The following is a 22,204-nucleotide window of genomic DNA, read 5'->3' on the forward strand; positions in this document are numbered from 1 at the left end:
ATTTTGACTTCCATGACTTGGGTCTTCACTTGGAATGATTGATATCCTCTCTAAGACCAAACATTAAAAAATAATGTTTTTAAAAGTGTGCTGCAAAATCTCCTCTTCATTTTCCTGACAATCTGATATCAATCTGACAGCAGCCAAGGCAGGGCAGAGGAGAAGACATAACAAATGCCTCAAATGATCACACTCAGATGTAAAAAGTCTGCTGCGATCTACAAAAAACTGACAAAAACATGCAAAAAATTTGGCTTAGAAATTCCAAATGAAGGAATAATACTTGGCATGTACACCTGAAGATCATCGTGCTTAAATGTCACAAAGCTTAGTTGAAAGCAGGTTTTAAAAAATAATGTCTGTAAATTGTATTAGAAATGAGAAATTCTAATTTCTGTCTGTTTCTATGTTTAACTGTCTACATGTTAGCAGCTCTGTTAGGCTGCATTTAGGCATAATGCTAACGTTAGCATGCTAACATGCTCACAATGACAATGCAAAAATTACTGATGTTAGGAAGCGTAATGTTACCACCATGTTAGCCATCTTAGTTGTTAAGAGTAACAATGGACAAAAATACTTAAAACAGCTCTGGTTATGATAATTAGCACTAAACACAGAGTACAGTTTGAAGCTAAGAATTTCATTAGTTTCGCATTCAGTCATAAACCAAAATATTGGACAAATTAAACCTTAATGATGTTCGGGGCTCACCAAAGTTATTACAATTTATCCTTAGGGGGACATGAGCTTATGAACAAAATTTAATGGAAATCTGACACAATAGTTATTGAAATATTTCACTTTAAGTCACAAAATGGCAACCTCACAGTCACCAAAGTCAGTAGGATTCATCCTCTGGGGACCATGAATATCTGTACCACCTTCCGATAAGGCACCTTTTGTAAAGGGTTTACAAACTGCAATCATGACTTTATTAATGGTTAATAATCATTTATTTATGCTTTGTAGATCACTTATGAACCATTAATAAGAACAACTTTTGGGTTTCCAGGCTGTGGGAAATCCTTCCTCAGCACGAAACTCGTTCGTCTTTTCAGTTAGCTATTTAATTCATTAGGGAGACCCCTTCATTGGACTGCTTGACCACCTGCCTCCTAGAAACAGGCTGCAGAGGACTGCAGGAGGATCTGGACCAAAATCCATTTATATACAGCTCATTTATTATTAGATTTATTAATCATTAATGAAGCCAATAATTACAGCTTATAAACCCTCTATGAAGGGTGCCTTATCAGAAAGTGGTACCAATATTTCTTGGCAATCTGTTCAGCTTAGTTGATACATAGCCATCCACAGAGCTATGCAGCTCATAGAGCTAGAAAGAGTTACTATACAAATTGTCACTATCTTTAAAAGATTTAAATGGCATTAAATTTGATGAAAGGCATATAGTGATTGTGTTGAAACACAAAGTTTAGGATTTGGACAAGATTTTGGTCATGTTGGTGTTGACTTGAGACTTGACTCACCAGTACTTGAGAATTCCTTGTGACTTGCAAAACAACAACTTTTTCCTTCCTGGTGATGTGTCTCTTCCGCAGTGCCTCTGTAGTTTGCCCATATCCAACCCCTCTACACAGGGCAGTAACTCCAGCCAGGTTCCCCCTCTGTGATAAGTGGCAGTGGAGCAGCAAACATGCCAACAGGTAGAGCATCTGTCATACTGTCTGGTCAGCATTGGCATCTCCCTGAGCCTCAAAGCTTTTTATCACTGTCTGGTTACGTTGCTGGAAGCTCTTCATTGGAAACAGAAACACCTCTCCAACGTCCTAGATGTTTTCTCATGCTGCCCAGAAGCTGTCAACTTTCAAGCTCATTTGTTACTTTTGACTTTTCCCACATGAACAATATGATCAAAGGAATTGCTTTTGGTTTCCCTTCACAGAGTGCAGATTGTCTTATGCTGTAAAAGTGGATGAAGTTTCACTTTTGGATAGAAACTTTGTTAGGGCTTTTGGTTTTGATTAATCTCTCTGACAAATGTGTCAAGCACTGCCACAGCAGGGAGGGTAATTCTGAGCTACAGCTGAGCTGAGGCAAAACCAAGGAAAGATAGATCACTCCAGCAGCTATCACTCTCATAGAGCAGGTGTTACAAAAAAAATATCTCACAGTTGATATTATTTATTGGTACATTTGCACCTTTCTACGTGTGACAAAAATGTTGTTCATGGTTCACATCTCAAAATGCTGCATTTGCATTCAAAAGAGGTAAGTGCTGACGCTGTTTAACAAAAGTGAAGCTGTACCTAGTCACGCAGTTTTTTAGACTAACTGGCCTTCCAGTTTGGAAATACCAGAGGAAATACCAGAGCAGAGTGCACTGAGTGTCATGATGATCAAAACAGCTCCCAAACTCTGTCCTCCTCATTATCCACAGATGAGATGAGAAGAGACAACCCGAGAGCACAGTGGGAACATAATCACCTACTGTCTCATTGTTACATTTTTATTTGACAGACAAAGCCATTATGAGAAACACAGCACAGGTAAGAAATATGTGATAACATATGTTAACCATGGCACTTTGCATGTGCAGAGTGAACCGATCCTGGTTTGACTCTACACCAACTGGATGTGGGTAAGATCTTTAAATTGTGCCTGAAATAGAAACGATTTCCCAGAATGTGTAAAAAAAAACATAACAGCTTTTGTGTGTTTGTCTCCATGTTTAGTGCAAGTGTCATCTCCCTTGTTGTATCGTAGCAACAACCAGCTGAATGAAGCCGACACTGAGTGGATGACAAAGGTCTGGGGGAACACAAGCGTTGCATCTACTGCGCCCACCCGCCCACCGTCCCCTATGTCACCCACACATCCACACACGTCATCAAGACACAAAACTAACACTTATGATTCACAACAGGAACAGCTCCATGAGAGCGGCTGCGGCTCCATTGAATTCACACAGTTGTTTCTATTTTTGGGCCCTTCTAGTGTTTTTGCCTTATTAGTGGGTTTGCCCTCTAAAAATGATTGCTTTGTGATGCAAAGTAAATTGCGTCCGTAAGTGGAACTGTTGATAGCACTCAAGTGCAGTGATGCTCTGTGTCTCTCACTGTAACACTAAGGTGAACCTGTTGCAGCTTTTTTGAAAATATATTTAAGCTCAACATTCTCCCTGTTAAGAAGATTAAAATGTAAATCTATCAAAAATCTATCAGACATTAAATTAATAACTGAATCTTGCTTATTATCCCATTGATTTTGTGCTAAATTCCAAGTGGCAACTACCATGACTTCAGGCTGAAGCCAATGCGGAAGTAAAGTGCAATGCCACTGACGACTGATAGATATGTCAACTTCTCTCTAGAAATATTTATGATGTATAGTAGCTTTGGTGTCTGCTGTGTGGGCGTTGATTGACAGCTGTGATTGACAGTTGGCTCACCTGCTGCTCTCCCCGGCTCCTGGACTCGCATTGAGTCGGACTATTGTGGCAATTGTGGCAGGTTAATGTTACTTGATTACGATACCTGCCATGTTAGCACAATTTAGTTAAAGTAACCCAAGTGTACACTGCTTGGTGTTCCCAGTAAGCTAGTGTTCTCCTTGGTCCAAGGTGGCGGGGCGTGTTTCCAGAGCATGAAAGGCAACACCCCGCACTCCTTATTTTCCTTAATTCCTCTTTCCTAAAGTTGTGCCTAAAAGTAGTTTGACATTTTGGTAAATATGCTTATCGCTTTCTTGCTGAGGTGAGAAGATATTTCTCTGGTGTCAGTATATGAAACTACAGCCAGCAACCAGTTAGCTTAGCACAAAGACTGGAAACAGCTTGCCTAGGTCTGTCCAAAATAAAAAAATTCCACCTAGCAGCAACTCTAGAGTTCACAGGTTTCATCTCATTTGTTTAATCTGTTCAAAAATGTGTAAAAACATGTTCAAAAAAGTGAAAAAAAGACAAGTTTGGATTTTAGGAGTTGTTGTGTGTGTGACTATTTCTTGGCCGGGTACAGTGACTTGTTTCCCCCTGTTTCCAGTCTTTATGCTGTGCTAAACTAATTGGCTGCTGTCTGTAACCATATATTTACCGAAAAATGTGGGCGTGGTATTGATCTTCTCACCTAACTCCTGACAAGAAAGCAAATGAGCATATTTCCCAAAATTTAAAACATTAAAACACATCTGTGGCCTCCAAAATGTGCAAGTAGGATAGAATAAGTGGTTTGGAAAAAAGGACAGACAGAAAAGGAAGTGGTGTGATGAGGACGGATCACAGATGAGGCTGATGGGATCTGTAATAGGACAGCACAGCACCCAGATATCTGTGGTTGGTTCATATCCATCATTTTGCACCGTTAATTGGAGCAAGTCATCATCATGGCCTTGTTTTAGCCTGCTAGCTCTGCATGTCTGACAACTGGTATTCATCAGCTATGTAGCAAAATGTCTCGAAAGCTTATTAGGGAAAGGGTCAACTTTTTTCCTGATGGTCAGCTCAAAATGAGGTCTTTAAGGTTCCAAGAAAAACAAAAACAATTCCAGGTTAGGAGTGTTTTAAGAAATTCAATCAAGAAGATAGATAGAAAGAAAAGATTGTAATTTCTCTTCTCTTTCTCTCTCATTTTCTGTTTCCCTCAGAGTCACATTTTTGATAATACATTAATAAGAGTCAGTTTGTAAGTCCCAGATGGTCTCCTAGTATCATGGCCTATGTGGCAGCCATTCATAAATGATTCAGTTTCTGTAGAAAAAATATAATCACACAAGCCAACATGCTTTCAAAGTACTGTACATGAATGAGTATACTACACATGAGTCTATAGTGGTTGAATTACATGGTGGATTTTCAGAATGCTGTTTTGATAAGACACAATGCATAAAAGGGGACAGATTTTGGTCAAAACAGAAATATCTGATTACATTTGAGCTATTTTCTTTTCAGGGATAGTTTGAAAGTGAATAAGTTTACAGGAGCCTGTGTCTAAAATTGTATTGATTTTTGTTGTACAACAACATGGCTGATGATTTTTAAGCTGATAAGCTTTCTACCTACAGTTTAGTCAAACATCCATATGTTCCAATTCAACCGGATTAGGGGGCCTACTAAGGGGCCCCAGGGAAAAAATGACACAAAATTTGTTTAAAATTGAAAATTTATGCATCATATAATCCAAATATCAACCAAAATTTAAAGGTATCAAAACCATTGTTTGACACAAGGCCACTCTACAAAACTCAAGATGATATAAACAATTCAGAGGCCACCTTAAGGACTTCATTATTCAGTTTTTAGTGTGCTTATAAGTGAATATAACAAATTTGTAGTTAATCAAATTACCACAATTGGTAATCTCATCTTCAATGTCTAAACTCAAATAAACCATGTTAAAATTTGGCATAATTCATATTTGTAGTTTCCCATCATGTGCATCAATCCTCAGCATCTCTAACTTCATGAGTAAATCTAAATGTGATGCTTGCATGGCTACAACCAGAGATGAATCAATTGGTGCAAAATTAAAACAAACATGTAATTAAAGGCAGACTACCAGAATGCAGTGAAATAATATGGTGTATGCTGTCATTATTTGCACATTTCATTTTAAAGAGAACTAGCTCCCTTGTTACCACAAAAATTGGCATGGCAACCAATGAAGCCCAGCTAGCCATGTTTTCTGAGGATTAGCAGCACGGTTGGAAACCGTCTTTAATAAATCAGATTACTTGGCTGAACTGACCCATGGTATAAATAAAACATCTCACTTCGGGCCAACTGTGTGAATAAAAGGCTGGTGATTCCACATGAAGTGCATGTTTGATGAAGTGTGTTCAGCCAGTTATCACATTTTAGTCAGAGGATGACTACTGGTCCATTATTCTTCATGTATAGTGATTGAAATGTTCTTCTCTGCAATTGCCATGAAGCCAGAACATGTCTTTGGGGGTATCAATAACATTGACTCCTGTACTGTAATATTCACACTTTATTTGTTCATCAACAGTAGGTAAATTCTGGACAGACATTATCTCTGAGACTCACTATTATATCTTTTATAACACTGGTAATATTCTATATTGTTATTATTGTCAACAAATCCCATGAAAAGACCAAAACCAACAATAAACTGATCATGATGTTGAGATGCGATGCTCTCAGTGTGGCAGAGGATCAGCTGCTGTTCTGTGCTGTTTTTAGCCTCCGCTGTCTCATTAGGCCCAACTGGCACACATCGAGATTCAGAAATGACCAGCTGGAGACCAGTTACATGGTCACAGGGGATCAGCAGTACGTCACTGTATCAAATACAGTGATGAGAGAATGATGCTTCAGTCTGAATAGCAGCATAATCACCAGTACAGCGCCCAGAGAGGGAAACTGACAGTGTTCAACGTATATAAAAAAGCTGAGTTTTACACCTTTAAAGTATGAAATTCTGAAATTGCTGAAGATTGATGAATCAGGAGTGAGAGACTGATGCAAAGTTGGTGTTTTAGAAATTTCAGTTAATATTAACCGGCCATGTTCACAAAAACATATATGTGTGCAGGAATATTTTCAGAAATGTATGTTTTTTGGAATAAACAAATGTGTTAATTTGTGAGTTTAAGAGGTGTTTGAAGGCAGATTTTTAAACTGTGGACTGAGCCAGGCTAGCTGTTTCCCCCTACTTCCAGTCTTTTTGCTAAGCTAAGCTAATTGCTAGCTGGCTGTAGATTCATAGTTATCATACAAACATGCAAGTTGTTTCAGTCTTCTCATCTAATTATTGTCAAGAAAGCGAATAAGCATGTTTCCCAAAATTTCAAACCTTTCCTTTAAAAGTGCCGTTGTTGATCCACTATAAAGAATGTGCTGTCATTTTGATTGGAAAAAGAGTAAATTGACTTTAAAGCAGCTATAATTGATATTTTTCTGTAATTAAAATGTATCAAATGACAATTTGTACTGTGAGAAGTGTTGCACGTGATGAACCTCCAAAGAATTATCACCCGGCTGCAGCTCCTCTTGGCTTTAGTGAGCTTTACAGTGAGTTTCAGCCCCTTGTTTAGCTGTTTAACTTTACTGTTTTGATTCACTCTCAGCACCTTCATAGCATCATTTTCAGACACAGCAGGCAGCTGTTTTCAGAGAAAAAGCTCTAAAAACCCACTGTACACTACCTGCTCAGCACCAAACAAACACAGTTAGCAACTAGCTGATGAACACAGCGGAGAATTTAACAGCTAAAGAGTCAGATATTTCCCTCAGGAGTTGAAAGACCAAAACCAGAGCTAATGCAGAGGGAATATTAGGCTTACATTCATAAGGTGGACCGACACATGACTCCAAATATATGATAATGTTGCTCCGTAACTGCTGGATGTGCAAAGAAGGAACTGTTCGCTAGCAAGTTCAACATATCATCTTAAAAGGTGATATGTCAGTGTTGTGTTGTTCCTGCTGCAAAAAATCAATTAATGCAGGTTTCAAAAACAGCTAGACTTTATTTGAGAGCTGATAGTGTAGATGAGGAGAGAGAAAGAGAATACATGCAACAAAGGTCCCTAGCTGGAATTCAACCATGTGTTGTTGTTAAATACTCAAAAACCATCATTTGTCATTGTCAGTTATATAAACATCATTATACATTTATTAATTAGAAAGTTACATTTCTCCAAAGTGAAATCTCTTTCTCACACACACACAGACACACACTCATAAATATACCTCTATCTCTCATTACTTTCTCATGTGCCCTGCAGAGATTACTCCTAGGATGGCTCATAATAAGATAGCCTAATTAGCCTGGGTTCTTAGGGAATCCATTTGCGCATTACTGTAACACATGCTGGGACATACGTGTGTATGTGTGTGCGTGTTGTATAATGTCAGGCTGGGTCACTGATAATTGCTAACATTCTCAGTTTTGCTTTGAGCTCTGACCACAGAATAAATTGATGGTGTACACTTTTAGATGACAGGCGTTTAAGGGCCTTTTGAACCATTTAATATCATCTGATACTCTATATGCCTCCATTCATTTGCAGTGAATGCCTGTCAAATTTTTATTTACTGATCATTATGCTTCCCATATTTGCGGTTTGCACTGAAATTGTTCCATCTACAGTTCTCGACAGAAAAGCTTTGCAAAGCCTTATGATCCGTATAAATTATAGAACCGCTGCAGTGTTAAATTAGAAAGCACTCATGGTGGAGACTGGTGAAACAATGATAATAATAATTTTATCCAGAACAAAGTCACCTTCCCATCAATTTTCCAGTGTTTTTAAAATGTCACAGTTGTAATAAATCTAGAGGAGAGTAGTAATGATAAAAAATAGATGGATAATTATTTACGATAACTACAACCATACGTTAGCTCTGTCAGCCCTTTTCTGCCCCAAATGTGATAAGACTGATGACAGGATTCAACGCCGATCGTCTTCTCTTGGCACCAGAAAGTGATGCACGTACTATGTGCGTGAGCAGGAAACTACACTCCTAGAATAGCTGATATGTTGAGTCTCCCAGAGGAGCTGAGAACCCACCAGAGAGGCAAAATGTAGAGTTTTGCACATGCAAGTGTGACAAAGTTTGAGGGGGGATTTCATAACCCCCTGGTGTTCAAGATGAGCAGAAATGTTATTGATGTGTCCATCAAAATGTGCGATAACAAGCAAAGGTAACCTTTTTTAAGCCATGTGATCTGCTTACAGGCAGTTCAGCATGCAGAAATGAACAATAAATCTGAGTTCAGCATAAAATTATATAGAATTTGGCTTGAATTTTGGAAATACCGATCACAAAATTCACAAAAGATCATGTTTTTTTTCTAAATTCTTGTGTAATTGCAGGAATATTAGAGCTTCACTGTCAAGGCTGTATCTACCATTTAGGATAGTAAAGTTATGTTTTCAGTGTTTTGGGAGATGTAGAACATTTTGCACTTTTTGTCACTAGTGTAACTTTCAATTGTGTTTGGTTTGGTGTTGAAATATTTACCAGGATAATAATTAGTGACTTTTATCAATTTCTCTTCTGAAATTTCTGTATTTCTGTAATTGGCTCCAGTATGTCATATTGATATTGAATGATATGAATTTGATATTATATAACAATATTAACACAAATTTCCTGGTGTGGTTGAAAGAAAATGGTCACAGATACCATATATTCAATTAAACACATTACTTAAACACACGACTTACTCATGTATTTCTAAAATCCTTGTTTTAGCTCTGTCCATACTGTGTACGAATAATATTAGCTTAACTTTGAAATAAAGAGTTAGATTTCACTTAGTTAGTCTTGTTTAGATGTTAGATGGAGTATGCTGAATCTCCACAGGCTCATTAAGTTTAATCAGCAATTAACAGTTTAGACATCTGGAGATCTTTTTAATCTTCCAAAGGCAGAAATTAGTTACAATGGCGTGTATTTTTTTTTTTAAACCAGTACAACACATTTATGTGTGAAATCATTAAATATGCAGTGAGGTACTCAAACAGTGTAACAACCTCTGTAGTAGCAACCTGCAGACAGTTAGTGAAACACAGTTACAACAGAGCATTATTCACACATACACACACACACACACACACGTCCCAAAATACACAACTCCATCAACAAGTCTGCCACACACATGTAAATCCAAGTACTGTATGATCCTGACAAAGTAATGGTTTACTGTAGGAAACAGGCTTCATACTCCCTCTATTATGTACATTTTGACATTGCTGATCATCAGCTTCAGCTTCTGCGTAAGTATGAAAACAAAAATAAGCTTCAGATGAAGAATCTGAAGAAATCCAGTCATATTAAAGTCCAATTGGTGTGACATTTCTGCTGTAGAAATCAACCTGAAGATTCGAAGTATCATGTGACTTTTAACCTGATCTGCAGGTTTTTTTTGTGTTGAATCATCATGTTCTCTGAGGTGGTGAACAGGTTTTTAAAGGAATGAGTAAAAAATGACTAAAGCAGGTTGTAAAAACAAAACAGATAACTGTTTCGGGAAAGTCTGACCACAAGCCACCAGATGGAAATATCTGCATGGGTGGAATGTGCTTTCTGATAGAATCTGCTAAACAATTTAATGTCTTTTTTACTGGCTGTCTCATCTGGTGGCAGGTAAACAGAAAGAGTCACGCGGGTTGCTTTAATAGTCATGTAACACATTTTTTAAAGACAAGAAGCCTTTGTTTTTTGTTTAAAAACAGGAATGATAATGTAAGAAAGAAGGAGAGAAATACCTAAAAAAAGAATCAGTGACTATGAGCCATGAAATTACCCAACTTGGCTCCTGATGTTGCCTTGATGAAACCTTTCATTTGGAATAATTAACCCCTATCGCTCCAGTCCTCTGTTCTATCCTCCTCCATCGCTCTGTCTTCCTCTCTCATCTTTTCACGCCCTCCTTCCACTGCAAAAGGTCCAGCAGCTGAGAAAGGAAATTATAATGTTCTTTCTCTGTCTCTCCTTTCCCTCTTTCACACTTGGCTCTCTCCTCTTGCTTCCTGGCACAACTGGTCATGCGTTCGGCTTTTTGAGCTCACATGATTCACAGTAATCACACACACACACACACACACACGCATGCCACATGGACAGTACATGCACCAATGCAACACTGACTCATGGTCTGGTTGTCTTGCTTGCTGACTAATTTGGGGGATGGTCGTGTGCGCTCCGGAGGTGGTGGTTTGTTGTGTAAAAGTGTACAACCTCGACTCATCTTTGTTCTCAAATGAGTTGAAGTTTCATCTCACCAACACTGTGACTGTGCTGTGAAAATGCAAAAAGTAGGCTGTGATAAATTAGTTAAATTACTATAGAGGACAGAATCTATAAAACTTGTTGGAATAACATTTCACCAGATAGGAGCTTTCAACCTTATCACAAAGTCTTCATCAGTGGATGGAGTTTGTGCAGTTGTCAAGGAGGTTGATGTGTTGACATGATTCTTTATGATGACTTTAAAGGGGACATATCATGCTTTTTGTGATTTTCTGTTATTTTATATTGTTATGATGTCGGATGTCTGTGTTAAACATGATCAAAGTTACAAAACATGAGGTGAACATATGTAAACATGCTCCCTGAAAGTCAAACTCAACCAGGGCTTGAGCCTACGCTGAATGCTTTGTTTGCAATGTCACCTCTACTTCCTCTTCGTGATGACATCAGATTGTTCGGACATGCCCACAAACAGCTGTCTGTTGGTAGCCTTTGTTGCTAAAGCTGTTCCATGGGTTGTTCATGTTGTCCACTTGCATATTTTGGATTGCATTTGGACTTGAACATGTAAGGATGTATTTGGGGAGTTTCCATTTTAAGTAAAGAACAAGAAAATGAAGTGAAATCCTACTATTGTTTGTTTATGATACCAATCAGAACAGAATGGGCTCCTCCCGAGGGGGGCCTTAAAGAGACAGAAGCTAAAACAGCCTGTTTCAGACAGAGGCTGAACTGAGGGGCTGCATAAAGGGCCAGTATAAAATAAATAATGAGTTTTTTTATCTGTAAATCATGCAAAGATATTCCAGTAGAGCCCAAGCATATAAATATAGACCCGGAAATGCGCACGCTATGTCCCCTTTAAAGACTTCTCGTCTGTGTTGTTAAAGTTACAGAACAATCCCAATTCATAACAGCTTCTGAGCTTCTTTATGTGCTCATAAACATTTTGTGACATGTTTATGAACTACGGAAAAAACTAGTAAGCCAAGCCTGAGTTTGTTTTGTCAGATTTTAACAGATGTTATTCATATTACATATGACATTTGTTAATTCAACATCCACTCTGTTATTGATAGATATGAGTGACATTATTTCCTGAGTCAGAGAGTCACTACTCCAGTATTTGAGGCCACCTTGATGGAGGTATTTTTTGTTGTTGTATCCCATAATTCATTCAGAAGTTAAATAGGTCCAAGAACTTCAGTTAGGAAAAACGTCATGAGTGATTGATCTATCTTAAAAATGCATTAAAATACATTGATTTGGTGACTTTCTCTCTTTCTTTGGAAGTCATTCCCCAAACCTGACAACTGTGGATGAATAACACCTTGTACACAGTGTAAACACCCTGTAGCTTAAACTCACTCACTGATTTACTGCAGATATATACAGTATATGTGCCATTGCCCGTTATACATTTCTTCACTTCATTCATCCTGCAGAGCTTTCTCTGATGTACGGCTGTTTACAAAGTTGTGCCTCCTCAGCCTTAGAATATGCTTTATTCCACATATCTGTGGAATAAAATGTATATTTATATTTATTTATATATTTATAGCATCATCAAAAGGCATAGATGCCTTTTGATGATGCTATAAATTTTAAAGAGGTTGTATTTCATGTGTGGCGGAGGAGTGTCAAAATAACACTTCCACAGATATGAGTCTGACAAAAACATAGCTGGTTTTACCAAAAACCCTCAAGTGATTATTCTTAATGTTACCAGTTATTTTGAGCCATTTAGTGACAAGTGAGTCACATTTGAGAGGATGTAGCTGAGTTTTTGGGGAGGGAATCCCTACTGATATCAAGCTGGATACGGAGACTCACTCCTTGGGACTGTGTTGGTGTTTGCATTCCTGTCAGAGTGAAGAGGCTGCAGTCTGGTGCCTGCCTCCTTCATCCCGCAATATAACTTCAAGGACATCACATCACAGGGGAGCCTGGAGGGAGGCAGCGTGATGTATCACTATAGCCGGCATCACACCTCTCATCTTAGGCTGGTGAGACGCCTCATATTTCACTGAACAAGCTATAATGCTGTTTATTTCCTAGCTAATGGTTTATCAATATGTAAATATAAAAGATAGTGTCAGTGTTTTCTTGAGTGCTTTCTCTCCAAAAAATAGTTTAAATAGATACAGCTTCCAGAACATTTATTAACTAAATTAATTAATTAATTAATTAATAGTTTGACATTTTAAAGGCGAAACAGTTCGGTATCATTGGTCATAACAAGCTTCTTTCTGTTCTTAAATCTAATTATTCTTCAAAACCTGAAGCCAGTAAAGTGATTTTCTCAATCAGTGCCAACTAGCCCATACATGAGATTAGACTCGGTTCAAGAAAATTCTTTAAATAAGTTTAAAAATGATCTGGAAATAATAAATCATGTGAATACTCTGTTAAACATATTTTTAGCCTATAAGAGAAGTAGGCTAGTGATTTAAATTGAGCGTATGGACATTTTTCACTGAGTGTGTCTTCCATCTGAGTTTTGGGAGGACAGAGTCGTTGTGTCATATTTCTCCTCCTTCCCCATCCTTCCCTCCTTCCTTCCCTCCCTCTTTCGTCGCTCTCCGCCCATCTGAGTATTGGCAGTGTGCGGCGCAAGGCGCACAGCGTGGACTTGGAGATGTCTTGGTAGCATTACGCACGACATGATCAACGCGAAAGCCTCCCTTTAAACGGGTAGGACACTTTGAAGCTGAACTGAACGTACTTTCCAACTTTTAATTTTGGAAACACTTCTCTCGCAGCCTCTTAAAGACGTTTTTCTTTTCGGATGAGACTCGGATCTTCACTTCGCAGCAGCACCAACAGCAGCAACAACAGCAGTGAGTCTGGATGACTTCTCTTGTCCTCTGGTCACGGTGACTATCGAGGAATGGAAACCATGTAAACAGCTGGGGGAGAAAACAAACACTACAGAGCAACAGTTTTTTTTAAAGAGAGCCCAGAAAGAGAGGATGATCCCGCCGGCCAACATGATTCAGGACCAAAGTGGGGGCAAAGAGGACGAACGGGACCAGAATGAGACACCAGAATCCCCGACGGCGAGAGCCAGCCAGCAGGAAACCAAGGTAGGACTGTTATTATTTACTATTTACCATGAGATTATTTCTTATTTAGGCTACCATAAGATGGATATACCGTCATCCAACTCTTAATAATAGAGCAAACTTCTATCAGCTCGAAAATAAACTCGACTCAACAGGGATCAGCTCCCAAAAAGAGCAATTTAAGCTGTCACTTTTTATGACCGTCTCACACACTGAACAGCCTTTTAAAACTGCTTCAACAGTCTCATCTTGATTTTATTTGAGGATACCATTCACAGATCAACTTCAAAAATTTAATCAGCTGGACTGTAGTAACTTTAAACTCATTATTTAGTACAACAGACAACCTTTAAGTGTAGGAGTACAAGTAAGATAACATCTTGATGTTGGACCACACAGCTCACTACTGAGCACCACACATGCTCTTTATAGGTCTTTATATGAATTTAATGGAAATATTGTGTTTTTTCTTTAGTCATGGAGGATGTAAAGGGCCGTCGAAAGCTCCTTCTAGTTGTTTTCATGTTCACGGTGTACTGTGGTGTCAAAGGAAGCAGCAATTTGGTGTTAATATTATAGATATTAATAAACAAGTGGCATATGGGTTTGTACTTTCTACTAGTGGCTGATGTAGGCTGTGTGATGAGAGAGCCACAGCCGCCTCAGGCGTTTTGCCATCTATGTGGGTCACATGTTGCACAGACTACTACAATTAGCAGTAAAATATTGGACTTGTCATCCTGGTAGTGGATGGCTTCAGCAGCTCCCCTCTCCTGTCCCTGACTACAGGACAGATGAGATTCAAACTCTTGTGAAGTTGAGAGAAACAGTTCACGCTTTTGCTTTTTGGATAAACAGATGCTGGACATTTTTACAGCCGCGGATGAACAGTACTGTCTGTACGCTTTTTACTTTGGCACGTGTGGCTATTTCAGGAGATGTCTGGCTGACTTTTCACATAATTTCAAAGCTTCTGCCAAATAACTACGCTCACATCCAACATCTGGGGTTGTTATAGCAGTAGAACACCTCCGAAAGACAAACAAGTGATTAAAGAAAGTGTTTAAAAACACTTATAGTTCTCAAACATAGGGCTGGGCAATATATCGATATTATATCGATATCGTGATATCAGTCTAGATTTTGGATATCGTAATATCGTGATATTTTTAAAGGCTGCATTACAGTAAATTGCTGTAATTTTCTGAACTTACCAGACTGTTCTCGCTGTTGTATTATTTGCCTTTACTCACTTGGTCATTATGTCCACGTTATTGATGATTATTTATCAAAAATCTCAACTCATTGTGTAAATATTTTGTGAAAGCACCAATAATCATCCCTACAATATCATCACAATATCGATATCGAGGTATTTAGTGAAAAATATCATGATGTTTGATTTTGTCCATATCGCCCGGCCCTACTCAGACATTATATAAGCAGAACGAGTTCCTCAATAGATTTAAGAATATTATTAATATACGCTAAGTAAAGCTCTGTTTGTGTTTTTATTCCTCCTTTAAGAATACTGTGAGGCCTGAACATCAGAAGCGCAAGGTGAGGCTCCACTCTTGTGCAAACTGTAGTGTACTGTTCAGTCCAGCATAACAGCATACCTGCATGTATAAGAAGATAAAAGTTGTTTCGCATCACAACTTTTACTGCTTTTTAAATTAGATCACCTGGTGAAGTCAATGCCACACAAGATTAAATCCATCATCCAGAAGACACCCTAAGGCTGTGTCAGCAAATTTAGATTTTTGTGTATATATATATATATATATATATATATGAATATATATATTAAGTGTCATAGGATGATTGGCTTTCTTTGTTTGTTTTGTATCACCCTGCCCAGCCCCCATTAACCCTTCCTGCTTTCTGATACAATGCAGCTCTTATAGATTTGGTGTCATCAAACACAGCATGAGCTCCTGGATGCATGCACACATCCTCTCACTCTGCTGATTTATCGCTAAGATTTTTACCTTACAGGAAATGAGTGTAGAATCATTTGCCACCACAGCCTTTGTAAATAAGTACACTGATTATACTGAAAAATGTGTTTATCTATCTGATATAGTTACCTAGAGACCCAACTGTGTTAACGTTGTTATTATGTTTTGCCATCATCCTTATTTTCAGGTTATGTAAAACCTGTGCAAGTGAACAACTACATTGCAGGATATATGTGTGTTGTATGTCTGTTTGTGTGAGTGTGTGTGGGTGGTAATGGTGGAGAAGGGGTCCAAATTGATTGTTTCCAGAGTGACTCGCTGAATTGATTGATCCTCACTATGCCAAGCTGCAGTGATAAGCACTATAAACAATTTGCTCAGGCATGCTAGTTAAAATGTCAACAACTAACAAATGTACGTTATGTTTATTCACTTCACAGTATGGTAGTTTAACTGTGTGACTTCATAAGAATATCTTGATAGCAGCTCAGAATCAGCCAGTGGATTTAAACTGTCTACTATTTTGTAGCTGGGAAACTTGGAGGAGGATAGATCAACCTTGAGCTCCCAGTTAAAAAAAAAACAGCAAATCCCTACAGGTGTTTACCTGTTTGCAGTTGCACAGGCCAGCCTGTGCTGTGCGATAGGACATAATGGATCATTAGGAGTCCTTCCCTGCCCATCAATTACTTAAAAACATAATCAATTTCCCCAATCAGAGACCTGCAGTCACACACCAGCCAGAAAACCAGAGCCATAAAATCACATTACAGTCACTCAGGGATTCTTTATTGCTTGTTTGAGCTCAGAATGAAGTGAGTTTCATAGAGGAGGAAATACACATTGCAAGGCTAAATGAGGAGTTGTCAATGAGGAGTATTATGAATAGTATTACTGTAAAAGAGGAGCTTAATGAGATTAATAGAAGCTGCGGCCAGAAATGGCAGCTCAGCATGTGAGAAATAGTGTTGATGTGATGTATTGGCCCAACCTGGAAATCACATTAGCTTCCAGGTAGGGAACCTTGAAAGGTTTTACAGTGAGCAGTAATAAGTTGCCCCTGGCGATGGTCTTATCGGCCATCACTGTACAGGAGGAGCAGAGAAAGTGGATGACAAAATCAGTGACAATGAAACATTTGCCTGAAAGTTTTGTGAATTTGTGAGTTAGTAATTCATTTAGGTTATTATAGGAATTGATTTACTTCATCTTTCACGAAGTGTCCTGAATTTTTCTCTCTCTCCTCTGTCGTCTCACTGCATTTCACTACTCTGTCTTCTTCTCTCCCTTGCTCCTTTCCTCTCCAACTCCTCTTCTTCTTCTCTTTCAGCTGCAGAAACTCAAGCGCTCCTTGTCCTTCAAGACCAAGAGCATCCGCAGCAAGAGTGCCGACAACTTCTTCCGAACCAGCAGCGACAACAAGACGGAGCTGCTGTCTGACGTGAGCAGCAGCACGGGCCATCTCTGCAACATCGGGATGGCCCCGCCGCACACCACCAACCTCCCCATCCCTCCGGTTCCTCCGGCCATCCCGTGTGCTCCTCCTCCGACGTCGCGCTCCCAGTCACGCAACCCTCTGCAGGTGGACTCGGCGGGACACTGCTTCATGGAGCACATCTTCAAGAAGCCCACGTTCTGCGATGTCTGCAACCACATGATCGTAGGTATGGGTTTCGACACCTCCCTCCTTCATTTGTGTGATTAGAATATTAAAGTACAGTGACAATACGATAGGAGAAAGCAAAGAAAAAACACATCTTCAAATGAATTTTGCAATCACAACATTAAGAATAACCTTTTCATAATGAGATCTTCATAAGGTTACATTGCAAGATTAATATAACTTGATGAAGCTGTAAGTAAACTTTTGTGTCATCAGAATTTAAATGATTGTGTAATAAATGGTGTGGAAACCGCAGGATGTAAAGGTTATAGTCTCCTAAAACACCTTTGTTTTTGTCACACAAACCACGCGTATCAAAACACAGAGAGACAATTAGGCACCTGACCCTGAGCATCCAACTTGACCTGCTGACATGAGACCAAAGTATCTCCATCCTCTTAGTTTGCGCACTGAGCAGGTCCCTCCATCTGTCTGCTGAGGTGTCAGATAACAAAAAACAGCTGCGCCAGCTCTTCTACCTGCTCTCCCCTCGCCAGATGTTCCGGTCTCTCTGACTGCTCCCCTCCTTGTTAACCATCAGTACTGAGAGACCACTAAGTCTTTATATCCCAGGGCCTCTGTAGCATGATAAAGACAAGGGCTGCCCGTACCATCTGTCCAACAAACCCCTGATATCACGTTTGGTAGCAGATAAAATGGCATCAGGCTGTGCGCATATATACTTCATCAGTTTGCCTTTGTAAATGCACCTGCATAAAAACACTCTGAATTTTCTTTGCACAATTAAATGAAACTTGATTTTCCCAATTTTAAATTATTCATTTAAAAAGGCAAAGTTTTGTCCTGTGTCTTTCAAACTAAGAAAAACAAACACTTTAACACTTTAATATAGTGTTGTCTATGTTAAACACAAGCAGGTAGCTCCGGGTCTGAAAAGTGAAGCCAATGCCAAAGTGCCTTAAACCTGCATTCTTTCTAAAGGCCAGCAGGGGGCGACTCCACTGGCTCCTTAAAGAAGTCCAGTTGTATAGAAGTCTATAAAAAAATGACCCTACTTCTCACTTGATTTATTAACTCAGTAACATTTTCCTAATTTGTTTATGGTCTCAATCGCTAGTTTCAAGGCTTCTTCAATACAACATGATGTCCATTTAGTAAATTATGTTCCCATTTAGAGTAAATAGACAATAAAGCAGGGTATGCTTTAGGGCATGGCTACCTTGGCGACAACATTGGTTACGTATCCTGACCCCAGATTGAATAAGTATCATGAAAGTTAATTGTAACATTTTGGTCGCCTCAAAAAGTCTTTTAGCTCCACCCTCTCATCCAAATATGGTCACTTCTGGCTAAAAAAAACAGCCAAAATGCCAAATTCAAGGCTTCAAAACGGTAAGGACTAATTTGAGAAGTGTCCATTTTGAGTAAAGAATGAGAAAAAGAAGTGAAATCCTACTGTTATTGTTTGTTTACGAACAGAGGGAGCTCATTAGGAGGCGGACCTTAAAGAGACAGGAGCTAAAACAGCTGGTTTCAAACAGAGGCTGAATTGAGGGGCTGCATAAAGGGCCAGTAAAAGATAAATAAGGAATTTTTTTGAGGTGTAAATCATGCAAAAATATACCAGTATGGTAGTAGTAGTGGAATATAAATATAGACCTGGAAATGTGCATGATACATCCCCTTTAAGTGGAAGTTTTTACTTGGGAGATTGAGTCAAATCTCACTTCCTGTCCTGACATGAAATGAACATGCTTTCCATGCAGTCAACCATGAAAAAAATATTATTTTTGTAAGACTAGACACATACTTTACAAATTTTGATTTTGAGAATTGTGGATTGTCAAACAAATCTGCATACCATTACCATGTTTGAGATGTTCTTGAACAGCCAAACAAACATCAGCACAGGCATGTGTATCCCACTTGGTAGATGGAATTCATAGTTTGCCAGTAATGATGTGTTAACCACATTTGACCTCTCTGCCCCCGACTATATAATTAGTATGCCATGATAAACATGGTTCAGAGGGTTTCCCACCATGACAAGCACAAATTTAAGAAGCACTGAATATCAGTATCAGTACTGGTCATTCCTCCATAAAACATATTTATACATTTCTGACAATTGTTGCAAACACTGCTCTGTTTTATGTGGCATGGTCAGTGAGGTGCATCAAGTGGCCAAATCTGAATAGCCTTCTGGTGGTCTGTTGGTAATGAAAGTGTGGCGCCTGAGTTAGGTGCTGTGCCCTCTGGTCCACTCATGAAAAAATATGCTGCCCTCTTCTTCATTTGTCCTGTTTTAATGAGAACAGTGCGGTCAGCAGCAGAGAGAGAGCACAGAGGGTGGTTTTCTCTCCCTCTCTCTCTCTCTCTCTCTCTCTCTCTCTCTCTCTCTCTCTCTCTCTCTGTGTGTGTGTGTGTGTGTGTGTGTGTGTGTGTGTGTAATGAGCTGCTATGGTGCTGTCAAAGTCTGATGCTGTGTCCCAGAGTCAAAGAGCAGCACGCAGGAGAGAGAGAGAGATGCTGGTGGAGGAGGAGGGGACTCAAACTGATAGGAGTAGCATAGTGATTATTAAATACTAATGGCCATTCATTAGAATCACAGCAGGTTTATGGAATTAAAATAGTGCAGTAATTATTTACACGTTTCATAAGATTGATAAATGTTAATGAGGTTTTGTGAAGTTAAAAAATAAACATTTGTGCACAGAAAACTACATTTACTTGTATGTTTCTGTGCACAAAATGGTGTGTTGCAAGCACAGATGTTCGTTTGTGCAACTGGTGATTATTATTGTGACATTTGTCATTTATTTCAGAAAACACAAATGCACAGCTTTATTTTACACTATTTTTTTCTCAGAAAGCAGGTTGAGATTTTGTAATTTCATGAATCCATGAGTTGTGAATATCAAAACACAGCAACAACTTCTCTGTAACCAGACTTGGAGTGAACACATGCAATAGAAATATACTAAATAAAACAAATTAAATAGTATATAATAGGATATAGAAAAATATAGTGGTCTTTGAAAGGTTAAATGAAATATGCACTTGTGTTATTTACATGATCAATATAATCATTTTCACAGTTTTGGTTAAAAAGGTACTGATGCTCTATTTATAATCCACCTTACATTAATCAGTGTTCAGCAGATGGATAATAATATGCTAATTTTGTAAAAGGTTGGAAATATTAAACACCCACCTTCTTCCTGCAGCAGGATTCTTTATTATATAAAAAGTCAGCAGAAATGTAATATATCGTCCATGATAAAAAAGCCTGAATTATATTATAGTGCTTACTGACTCTTTCATGAAGGCAGAGCAAACTAAATATTCAATAAAGTGATAAACAATTTACAATTTTCCTGTAGACATTTATTTGTTTTAAAACTACAACTGAACATCTGAGAATAACTAGTACAGTCAACTGCAAATTGTAATTCAACATAAGGACAGTAAAATCTATCAATATATGTTAGACTGCTAACTCAACCACAAAGATCTACGCTGATATGTATATACAGATCACAACAAGTTATATTATATAATATATATAAAGTTTAACTTGTGATTTTCTCTGTGTTCAGTTTGTCTTTGCAGTTCCATGTTAAACTCTCATATAAATTGATTAGCTGCATCAAATTTATTCAGTACAGTCACAGAGCTTTAATCAGCATGTTGCTAATATTGTGTGTCTTTTGATGTGTTTCAACAAGTGTCATTTGTTGTCATTAGTTTGAGAGACAACATTGTCACACACCTGAATAATTGTACATTTGTGTAAACAGTCAAATAATAAGTCAACACTTCATCTGCTTGACTTATCATAATGAGAGGAGGCTCCCTTTTGAATTTATTTTCTCCGCAAAACCACTTTGCATTTTTTAAAAAGTTCTCAAATCCTTCAGGCAGGTAGAAGAAATGTAAAACCCCTACACACCCATAGTCCTCCCACACAGGTCTTTTCAGTCATGCTGCCTGATTAGACCTCTTCTCAGAGTCTGTTAGAGTGGGACATGGCAGAGCTGCAATGATTAATTGATTAGTTGATCGATGGAAGATTAATATGCACCTATTTTGTGCCATTTTTTAAGAAAAAAAAAGGCTCTGGTTCCAGCCTCCAAAATGTGATCTGGACTGGTTAGTTTTCTATGATAGCAAACCGAATATCTTTGCATTGGGGATTATTGGTCGTGACAAAACAAAACATTTGAGGATGTCACCTTGGGCTTTGGGAAACGGTGATCGACACCATTTTTTAGACCAAACGACTAACTGACTAATCAAGAAAATAATCGCCAGATTAATCACCAATGTCGGCGTTATCGTAGTTACAAGATTCTGACTTTTAAATAGTGTTCATGTCAACATCCAAGTCGTAATTACAACTATATAGAAAACTCTGAGTTTTCTGAAAGCTCTGATGTATCAGACTAGTGTTATTTTGTCAATACACAGTGTTTTTAACCCTCACTTGATTCTCGAATTGTCTTGTGATGTGAACATTCAGAAACTTTTCATAGCAGGAAAAGCACAGGGACAACTGATAACATTAACAACGGCTCAGTTTCATTCAAGTGTCCAAGAAAGCCATAGTGGTGAACCATCATGCACTCTACCAGGGTCATGAATTTGGAAAAACTAAATGGGATTCAGACATTAGTGATGTTACTAATGATGGCTTTGATACGTCAAAATGTCTGCTGTGAAAAAAGTCTATTTCCAGCAAAGCTCCACCCACCTTAAACCCCGAGAGGTTAAATCAGCCTGAGTAATTACAAACACCTGTGTGGGTGGGCAGAGCCATTAAGAATCCACCTTATCTAAGAACTGCATTCAGTATGCACACTTGGCCACA

At 38.5% G+C, this 22,204-nt stretch overlaps 1 protein-coding gene across 3 annotated transcripts in view; it reads left to right on the forward strand.

Annotated features, from left to right (window-relative positions):
- Positions 1-13,263: 13,263 nt before the first annotated feature.
- Positions 13,264-22,204, forward strand: part of stac (SH3 and cysteine rich domain) — a 44,271-nt gene continuing 35,330 nt past the window's right edge. The window contains exons 1-3 of one of the 3 annotated variants that reach the window (XM_067613751.1): positions 13,264-13,770; positions 15,277-15,309; positions 17,041-17,374. In XM_067613751.1, coding sequence (XP_067469852.1) covers positions 13,657-13,770; positions 15,277-15,309; positions 17,041-17,374 — 481 coding nt within the window. In that variant the 5' untranslated portion in view covers positions 13,264-13,656. The remainder of the gene's footprint in view (positions 13,771-15,276; positions 15,310-17,040; positions 17,375-22,204) is intronic. The other 2 variants (XM_067613749.1, XM_067613750.1) reach the window with 2 other exon arrangements.

This window comes from Thunnus thynnus, chromosome 16 (genome assembly GCF_963924715.1).
Source record: "Thunnus thynnus chromosome 16, fThuThy2.1, whole genome shotgun sequence".
NCBI lineage: Eukaryota > Metazoa > Chordata > Actinopteri > Scombriformes > Scombridae > Thunnus > Thunnus thynnus.